Source organism: Ovis aries, chromosome 6 (assembly GCF_016772045.2).
Source record: "Ovis aries strain OAR_USU_Benz2616 breed Rambouillet chromosome 6, ARS-UI_Ramb_v3.0, whole genome shotgun sequence".
In the NCBI taxonomy this organism is placed as follows: Eukaryota; Metazoa; Chordata; class Mammalia; order Artiodactyla; family Bovidae; genus Ovis; species Ovis aries.
The window spans coordinates 115,741,038-115,750,806 of NC_056059.1; the positions used below are offsets into that span (position 1 = coordinate 115,741,038).

The 9,769-nt window shown below is 63.9% G+C and overlaps 1 protein-coding gene across 1 annotated transcript; it reads right to left on the bottom strand.

The window, feature by feature from the left end:
* Nucleotides 1-4,762: 4,762 nt before the first annotated feature.
* HMX1 (H6 family homeobox 1) lies at nt 4,763-9,385 on the bottom strand. Its single transcript, XM_027971412.2, has 2 exons — nt 8,981-9,385; nt 4,763-6,214 (listed from the first exon to the last, which is right to left on the bottom strand). Exons 1-2 carry the CDS (start codon nt 9,372-9,374, stop codon nt 5,568-5,570), a joined length of 1,041 nt encoding a protein of 346 aa, XP_027827213.1. The 5' UTR covers nt 9,375-9,385; the 3' UTR covers nt 4,763-5,567.
* Between the last annotated feature and the right edge of the window lie 384 nt (nt 9,386-9,769).

Here is a 9,769-nt window from a genome sequence, read left to right on the forward strand (position 1 = left end):
GCGGCGCCAGCGACCCCCGGCAGCGCAGACCGGTCTTCTGCGGCTCTCGGAGGTCTCCCAGGCGGAGGTGATGGCGGCACCAGCGTTCAGGACCCAGAGGGGCGCCAGGGCCAGTGGGAGAGAGATGTGGGCAGGGACAGGTTCTCGGAGACAGAGAGGTTGAAGGCTTAATGAAGCATGTCTGCGGAGACCGAATTAATGGGTTTTAATGCGCGTTTCGAGTAAGGATGGGGAGAAAAAGAAGCAAGCGGGGTGCAAACAAGGTCAGATGGCGATCCGAAGAAAATAAGCCTGTAACGAAAATGGCCCCGGGCGGAGAATCCGCTGCTAGGAATACACACCCGTGACGTTTCTGCGAAGTCGGTTGTTAGAGCATTTTTATTATGGAAGTTTTCAAATATAAAACAAAGTAGAGGAAGCCTTGAAATGAACACACCCCCCCCCCCATGTACCCACCTCCATTCAACAATGATCAATGCCTGGCTGATCCTGTGTGTCTCACTTTCGTATTTACTATTCAATTAATTTGTTTTTTCTTGTTGCCATACTTTTCAAAAAAACATCACATCATTTCACTGATAAATGCTTGAGTGCATGTCAACTGACAAGGGCTTTTTTAAATTAACAATACATCTGTGAATCGCCTCACAATGAATCCACAGCTTCATCTCACACTCAGAAGCAGTTGACTTTTGATGGTGGAAATGCAGGTAAATTATCTCTGTTTTGACTTTTCTGCAATTGCCAGATAATAATGAGCATTATCACTTTTATAGCAAAACAAAAACTGAAGCCCATGGCTGTCGGAACTGGCCAGGGCTGAGCCCTCCACTCACCTGCTTGCTCTCCAGGTGGTGAACCCAGAGACTAACTCTTGGTTCCAGATCTTGGCCCAAGTGTCTGGATTCAAAGTTCAGTGCTATTAGAACAGGGTGGCCCCCTTTCCAGTCTACCCTTATAGGAGTGTCTCCCCCACCCCACCCCCGCCCCCACCAGAGGGCAGCGGGCTTTGTAACCAGCTGTGAGGTGAGCCACCTCTGGGACGTGCCTTGGAATCCCGGGTTCAGGCATCCCTCCTAGTGAACGAATGCCGGAGACCAGGGACCCTTCTCTTGTGGACCTTCGCAGTGAGGGCGGCCAAAGGATATGATCCAGATGGTCCTGGTTGGCCCCCCGAGCCAGGCCGTCAGAGAGCAGTGACCCCCAGGACCAGGAACCTGGCCTCCGTAGCAGTGCCAGGTGAGGGAACGGGGATCTGGGCATCAGGGGCCCAGTGACTGACTTCTTGGAGTCCCTGCCTCAGGGTTTCTGACCTCAAAGCCCCAGTTTCCCTTTGGGAGAATCTTCAGGTGAGGCCAGACGGCCTTGAAGGATGGTTGGGAGACACCCTACAGACAGGAGTGAGAGCAGAGCTGGCCGGGCCCTGGTGTCTCTCTCGGGCCCCAGCTGACCGCTCAGCCCCTTCCTTACCCAGGTGGGCCGCCTTCTTCTGGGTAGGTTCAGAGCACCAAGACTCTGGGGAATCTTCCCCCGGCTGAAGCCAAGCTAAGCTTTGGGAGAGGAGGTTGAGGGGGGTAACGACAGCCCCTGACCTGTATCTGATGAGGAGGGGAGACCCTGGGTGGGAAGGAGTCCATGAATCCCCACGTGCGGAGTAGGAGAAGGGCAATTCCTGGAGAATTCATCAGTCCCTCACCAGGGCTTTGGACAAGGTGGGTGGAAATGAGCTCAGGTGCTGCCCACTCACTCTCTCATCCGGGATCTGGAGTGGTCAGGTGGTGCCTGTCTCACAGAGCAACGCGGGGTGGGGGTGGGGACGGGGGGGGGGGGGGGAACGGGACGGGTGGGGGGGACAGGGCGGGGGGGGGGGACAGTGCGGTGGGGGGGGACAAGGCGGGGGACGGGGGGACGGGGGCGACGGGGGGAGGAGGAGGGGCAGGGGGACGGGGGGACGGAGAGGGGAGCGGAGGGGGGATGGGGAGATGGGGGGAGGGGGAGGGGGAGGGGGGGAGGGGGGGGGGAGAGGGGGGATGGGGGGAGGGGAGGGAAATGGGACTTGCCTGTCCCTTTTAGCAGGTCTGATTCTGGGCGAACTCGGTAGGGAAACTTGCAGGTCCACCCAGGTGTTCAAAGCCTGGTAGACCCAGCTGGGCTTGGGGACTCTGCAGCTAGAAGCCGCTAGGCAACCCACCGTGGCTGGAATCGGGTTTGGGCTTCGTGTAAGGAGAAGCTAGGGTTGGAGGGCTGGAGAGGGTCAGGGCACGCGGGGCAGAAACAGAGCAAAGCCATTCATCCCCCGCCAGGAGCGGAGCCAGCGCGCATCTGGATGAGGCCGCCCTGGGCTCTTGGCGCTGGAGCTTGGAGCCCAGCTCGTAACCAGCCTGGCCCCCCAGCCCCTCGGGCTGCCTGTTCCGCCCAGGCTTCGCTGTGGTTTGTGCGGCCCCTGGTGGGACACTCCGCACGCTGGGTAATTAGGGGGTCAAACCAGCTTCCGGAGTCCCGTTGGCCCGATCCCCCCGTTTGGATCCACTTTCTGCTCTTCAGCGTTAGGCTTCCAGCTGCCGACCCTCCCTCAAGGTTGGGGGAACAAGCCTCCCTCCCACCTCCTGTTTCCGTCCCACACAGCGGAGCTTGGAGCTGGCAGGCAAGGAAGCGGCTCCCCGGCCCACCTTGTCTCTGCCTCCGCGGAACCAGGCAGTCCTTCCGCCGCGCAGAAAACCTCCTCTCTGACCCCGGCGACAGTCCCAGGCCGGGCAGCCAGGTTGGTTCCTTCCGAGTGGGCAGATCCGAGGGTCTGGACACGCGGCCCACAGTCCCTCGCTGCCTGTGGCCCCGGGACCACGCGGCTCCCCAGCCGGCTTGGAGCCGTGGTTGGTGCGGACCGATCCGCCGCGGCCGAGCCGCTCGGGGACGTGGGCCCCACACGGTGCTCCGCTGTGCCCTGCGGTCGGTCTGGTCGCCACGACCTGGGGGTCCGCGCCAGCATCAACCACCAAACAGTCAAATCCAACGGTTGCATCGCTGGCAACACGTCTGTAACCCGGGTTTTAAGGATCCCATTCGTGGTCTGAGTGCCTGGGATCCCCGCAGTTGCCGAATCCCAGCGCTACCTCCGTGTATCCGCGCACGATGCCCCGGCGTGCGGTGCCGCCGGCCAGCAGCACAGAGGCGCGGCACTGCCCGGCTGCCAGCCTGGTGCGCAGGCGGGGACGTGCGCTGGCCCGTGCGGCCAGCTCTGCGCAGGCATGCTGGTGCACAGCTCTCAGAGAACCGGCAGGGGTATATCTACTGACCGTGTGCAGCCGCCAAAGGGACAGAGGCCCAGGGTCCCACGTGGAGCCCCAGCCAAGGGTGCTGCGGAGGCCCCGAGAGGGCCCAGTGGGAGAGAGAGGGGGAGGAAGCAGGGATGCGGCTGCTTCTCCAAAGGTCTTCTTGGCACACACTTCCGCCCGTGGCCTCTGGTCTGGACCAAAGGCCTCTGCAGATAGCTAGGAGCCAGCTCACTGTAGGGAAACAGATGGTAAGTCCCTCCTAACAAAGTCCAGTGAAACCGATGGGGAAAGGGCAGCTCTCCCCTTCTCCAGGAAGAGCAGACCCCACCCTCAAAGGGAGGAAATGCAGCATCGGGCGGGGGGCCAGGTTGGAGGGGAGGTGTGAGGCTCTCAGGGGCCCTGCCTGCCCTGGTCGGGTCCTGGGCACTGGGAGCCTGAAGGTGGGGACCTTAGAGCCCAGAGGAGCAAGGACCACCTAGGCCACGGGCTGCCCGCCCCCACAGTCCCCCTGGAGCCCCCCCCCCTTCTGCACCAGCTTGCCAGAGCCAAGCCTCAGGGCACACAGAACCCACTGGAAGGGCTGGGGCAGGGGATGATTCTGGGTCAGGGAACTGGGCTGCAGGGGCAGACAAATGGACCTCCTTCCCCCGCCCCCCAGGGTGGGGAGACCCCCGTGGCGCCTTCTCCTGAGCTGTCTGGCGCCACCACTGAGAACTCCGAGGGCCAGACCGACCAGACCCCAGACCGAGGGACCGGGATGTGTATCTCAGCCTGAAATGTCTGCTCCACTCCAAGACCCAAAGCCAGTGGGGGTGGAGACAGGTTTCCAAGGGGTTCCATTCTGTCTCAGGAGCGACCCTTTCAAGCAACTGAATGGCTTCTCTCCCGACTTGAGCAGCATCTTGAAAGCATCTTTATGAGCACCCCATAAAGCATCTTTCCCTCACTCAGGAGACCACTGTCTCCACCCTGCAACAGGCTGGCTGCAGAGATCCAGCCACGGCAACGAGCTAAGCAATACGCATTCGCTCAGAGCCCATAAACTCCGGACCTTGCCCAGGGTCCGAATCCTTCAGTTCAAGAGGGATGCCAATGGTCCGGGGGTGAGGCCCCGGCCAGAGAGCCCTGCTCCTCGCTGGGCCCTGCTGGGCTGACTGGTGCCAGCGTTTTGTTTTGACCAAAAGAAGGAGCCCCCGTGTCAGAGATGAGTCTCAGCTCCAGGGCAGAAAGGAGCCGTGGGCACAGAGGCCCACTAGCTGGCAGCCCCCTGGGCCAAGTGATAGGTTCTGCCTTCAACTCCTGACTTCTGGTTGTACTGAAGGTCCCAGAACTGAGTGACACAGGATAGGAGAGGATCCCTTCTTTGACTCTAGGTCCCTCTCGTCCCCAACCCTGACTTCCCCTAAGGCCTCCCTGGGCAAAAAGTGGGGGCTTGCCCTGCCCACCTACCCACCTGCCCCCGGCCAGGACTGGAAGGTGCTCCAGGAGGCTGGGGATGGCGCCCACCACAGTGCATTACCAGAGAGGAGCTCAGCCCCAGGGATTACAAAGCAGCAGCAACTGTCCAGAAAATGTCCCTTTTTATTCCATACGCAAATAAGTAGATTCGTTTAAAAAAAAAAAAAAAGTCTTCGCCAGGATAACCAAGGACCGCAGCCCGGGAGAGGAGCCCTGCCTTCGGAATGGACAATCCGACAGAAGCACCGCCTGGCAGGATCTTCATCCCTTCCCCTCACCGGAACTCGGAACTGGCTCCCTGGGAATCTCTCTCTCTCTCTCTGCCCGGATGCAAGGTCAAGGCCATCAGGCTGATCACAGTGCTCCAGAGGTCGCTGATGCATAGTCCGGGGCAGGGTCACTGCGCCTGTAGGAGAGGGCCCTTCCACAAAGCATCTTGGGCAGCCTGGATTTGCTGGAGACTGCTCCCAGCTGCTGGCTCCAGAGGGGCGAGAGCTGGGTTTGCTCCGAGGTTGAGGCCTGTCCGCAGGAGGGGAGGATCCTGGGCTGCAGGGCCGACTGTCTGTGATGCTGTGTTCCCAGCGGGGACCCAGCCTAGCGACTGTCTGTGGAGCCACAATCACCTGGGTCTCTGTTACATTCTGGCCGATAGTAGGGCACGGCCCCCGAGGCGGCAGCCTGCGCTCTGGAGGCGCAGTGGGTCCACCGGAGCGCCCCCTAACCCCCGATCGACCGAAGGCCCCCAGGCTCCACCGCCGCCGCCGCCACGCCCCCGGAGGGCGAGTCCACACAAGTCCCGATTGGCCTCGGGGCGTGGGCCCAGCAGGTCGGGGATGCTCACACCAGGCCGGGCATCTGCGCCCGCAGGAAGGGCGCGGAGGCGGCAGCCGGGAAGGCGGCCAGCGGGTAGGCGAGGGCCCCGGAGAAGCCCAGCAGCGGCGGGGGCGGCGCGGGCGCGGCGGGGGCCAGCGGGAAGGGCAGCGCGGCGGCGGCGGCGGCCCCGGCGGCGGGGCTTTCGTGGTACAGCACGGGCACGCGGACCAGGCGCTGCGCGCCCGGCGGGGACAGGCTGGCCGCCTCCAGCTCGGCCGCCAGCTGCCGCTTCCACTTGTTGCGGCGGTTCTGGAACCAGATCTTGACCTGCGTCTCGGTGAGCTGCAGGGACGCGGCCAGGCCGGCGCGCTCGGCGCTGCTCAGGTAGCGCTTCAGGTCGAAGGTGGACTCGAGCTGGAAGACCTGGCTGCGCGAGAAGACGGTGCGCGTCTTCTTCTTGCGGCCGCCGCCCCCGCCGCGGGCCTCCCCGGCCGCCGCCGTCGCCACGGGGGCCTCGGCCAGTTCCGCCGCCTCCTCCGCGCCGGCCGCCGGTCCCCGCGCCGCCAGCTCCGCCGCCTCTCGCTGCACCGCTCGCGGCCCGGTGCCCCTCGGCCAGGCGCCCTCTGTGCGGCCCATCTCCTCGCCCGTCTCCGGTGAGTCCCGGTCGCTGGCTGCAGGGGGGAAAGAGGGGGAACATGGGTTGGTTCTGGAGGCTGATCCCCTCCGCGAACCTGTCGCTGAAGCCAGCTGCTCCCCGCACCCCGCGAGGTCTGCCACGACCACAGCAAGGAAACAGTCCCCAGACAGCTCCGCCGATGGCGGCGGGTCGTCCTCCACCACGCTCGGTAGATCTCACCCCCACGCTGGACAGAGAGAGGCCGGGCATCCAGAGGTGAACTTGAAGACCTGAGCTAAGCTCCAAACCAACACGCTGGGAACACGCTCCAGGCGCATCCACAGAAGGAAGAAAAAAGGGGAGAAAAGAAACACCAAAGCACAAACAAACTCAAGAAAAAGGCTGGCTCCCATAACCACTGGCTACTCAACGGCCCCAGGGGCTCACCTCACAGAGGAAAGAAAGGTCCTTCCGAGAAATATGCACCCCGAAAACCAGCACAGAGACCACCTCACCCCTGGCACTCAGCCCTCCGCCAAGACCGCCAGACCCAGAAATAAAGGCTTGCCATGATCCCTCCCCACTCACTCCTAGGAGAAGATGCAAAATTCCCGCTTGCATAGAAACATTCCCATCGATGGAGAATAAGCGAATGCAGACGACCGGCCAACAAAACGCCTCCCTGGAGACACCGGTGGCCTGTTCACCCCCGTTTCCTGTGCCCCTAATCCAGATATCCACAGAGGCGTGCCCTCTCTGCCCGCAGTCAGCTCAGAGGGCGAGAGACAAGTGCAGCTCTGGCTGTGTAGAAACACTCAGCTCCCACACACCACCCCAAGCCCATGAGGCCCTGATTGAATCTGAGGGTGTGGGGGTGCAGAAGCCCACAATGCCCCCCACCCCAGCTCACGCTGCAAGAACCAAGCTCCACCCTGTCTCCCAGAGGTGAGTCGATGCCTTGCCCCCCACCCCCCAGGGCTAGCAAAGGATGATGGCTTCAGGTGAGAGAGCCTGCCCAGGACTCAGATGCTGGTCCAGACTCCAAGCTCAGCTTGAAAGGGGGCAGCCGCCTGACTTCCAGGCTTGTTAGGCCAACTCAGGCCAGCGTCCCTTCTGCCTCGGGCTGAGCCTTCTGCGTGCACACAGGCCCCAGGTTGGCATTCCCGCAGTCAAGTCGAGTCTGGCCAGGCCAGCCCACCGAAAGCAGCAGTGTGCCCGAAGTGTGAGCGCCCGACAGACACTGGTGAGCTGGTGTGAGCAGCTTGGTGCATACGCCCCACACCCAGCAGCCGCGCAGGGGTGCTGTGTCCCTGGTGCCGGTGGTGTGAGCCCTCACTGTGTCCAAAGAGGGGTCAGGTTCCAGGCTGGCATGTGCACCCCCGATATGGGGGGGTCTCCAGATTCAGAGGCCCTTGTATTGCCACAGGAAGCCAAGCCAGGCCTGCCAGCTCTGGTTCAAAACAGGGACCCCCAACCCGCATTATACGAACTAGGAAGGACCAAGTCTCTGAGGGCTGCTGGTGGGGCTAGGGCTGGGGCGAAACTCTAGGGGCAGGAGGGGAACACATTTCACCCTGTGAGACCGTTTCAGAAACACCCCCGGAAGGGCACCACATTTGATCACTCAGTTTCAGGGCAAGTAACCAAACAGGCCTGCTCAAGCTTCCTGGAAGCAAAATGAAGAGGGTAGGGGGTCCCGGACCTTCTGGGCATAGGTTCTGAGAGGTGGGTCCCTTTGCAAAGTGCTCACTCCTACTCCAGGGAGGGGGTTATCCAAGAGGTGACAGGGGTCTAGCCACCTACCCCCACTCACAGCACTCTTTTTGTGCTAACTTTTGCTAGGAGCTGAAAGCACTTCAGAGCAGGAGCCTGAGTCCTCCGCTGGGGTGCAGGGAGCGGGGGCTGGCAAAGCCCAGGGCTGAGGTTAGCCTAGCTTCCTAGTCCTGCTCCTGGAGGGGGCTTCTTCCAAAGGGCAGGGCCCCAAGAGAGGCAGCCACCCTGGGGAGAGGGAGAGCAGAACGCACCTCCAGAATGCCTGGGCAAGAGGGGTGAGTGGGTCCTGGGGCTGAAAACCGCCACCCCCAGCCTCGCAGCTCTCAGCAGGGAACAAAGGCAAGGGAGGGGGAGGGGCAGAGAAGGGAGAGGGGGTGCTTCGGAACACAGCCTCCTTGCCTGGCACAGCTGGCCCCACAGGGAGATCTAGGCCCCTGCCCCAGGCCCGGTCTGCGGCTGGCGGAGGAGGCTTTGCGGACACAGCTTCTGTGGAAGCCCACCACCCTCACCCCGCGCTGCAGAGCAGGGGCTCCCCCCACGCCGTGCCCCCTTCATCTTGCTGAGTTTGACTCTGCCGGGTCTCCCGCCCTTTATCTTTGCTGTCTCCCTGGCACGTACCGCTTTCTTTTCGGCCTTCTGTCTCACCTCCTCTCTCCCCACTTCGCCTTCCTCCTCTCCCAACACCTTTCTCCCGCTCTTCCCTCTTCGCTCCGGCCTCTCCCCACCTTGTCCCCTCGCGTGTCCTCTTGTTCTCGGTTCTATTTCACCCTCCCTTTCTTTCCTCTTCTTAGCTGTTGTCCCCTGTCCCCAGATTGCTCTCCCAAGGCTATGGGCGAAACCCAGACCCTGCCAAAGCTTCTCCCTGCGTGGGGGACCCTGCCCTGGAGAATGGGCCTCCAAACCTGCTCAACCAGGGGCAGAGCCCACCACAGACACAGGAGGAGGGCGGCCCAGAAAGGCTGCCAACGAACCCAAAGTCCCGGAGCAAACGGGATGGGAAGAAGCCGGGCCCCACCACCCGGGCCACCCCTCCCCACGCCCCACTCACTGTCAGGGCTGAGGCCGCCTCCATAGCCTCCGTGCGACCGCGAGTACCAGCGCGCGGCGCCGCTGCAGCCCAGCGCGTACGGCGGCCCGGGACCCGGGGGCGGCCGGGGACCGAGGCCCAGCGCGCCCGGCCCAAGCAGCGCGCGGGCCCGCGCCTCCCCGCTCGGCCCGGAGCCCGCGCGCAGCTGCCTCCGCCGCTGCAGCCGCCGCCGCCTCGCCCGCCCCGCGTCCTCGTCCTCAGGATCGTCGTCGTCGTCGCTCTCCTCCTCGCGGCCGCCGCCGCCCTGGGCCCCGCTCCCGGCGCCCTTGGCCTCGGCCGCCAGCAGGTTCTCGATGAGGAAGGAGGAGGCGCGGGCCGGCGTGGCGCGCCCGGGCTCCGTCAGCTCGTCCGGCATCGCGGCCTTGGGTCCGTCGAACTCTGCCGGGCTCCTCGGGGTTCTGGGCGCCCGGGGCGCGGCCGGTCCCGGTCCCCGCTGGGGACCGTGGCGCGCGACTTTCTGGCGCACGCGCGGCCCGACCCTAGAGCCGCTGCCCGGAGCGCTGGCGTCGGGCCCCGCGGGGCAGGCAGCGGCCTCCTTGCCAGACTGCGATCGGCCCGGAGCGGGTGCGTGCCGACAGCCGGCCGGGCAGCCGCCTCGCTCGCCTTTCCCGTCGCCGCGCTGGTCGCCGCCCGGGCCGGCCCCGCTGGGGGCGGGGAGGGCAGGGGAGGGGCCAGCGGGGGCGGGGCGGCGCGGGCCCGGCGGCCGCCGGCCCAGCTCGAGGACGCCGCGCGAGCCCCGCGCGCCGCCAC

Bases quoted from the DNA above. Each gene is read 5' to 3' on its own strand.
- HMX1 (XM_027971412.2), bottom strand. From the start codon at position 9,374: ATGCCGGACGAGCTGACGGAGCCCGGGCGCGCCACGCCGGCCCGCGCC. The intron at 6,215-8,980 runs GTGAGTGGGGCG...TCCCCCCTGCAG, and splicing joins AGGCGGCCTCAGCCCTGACA to CCAGCGACCGGGACTCACCG.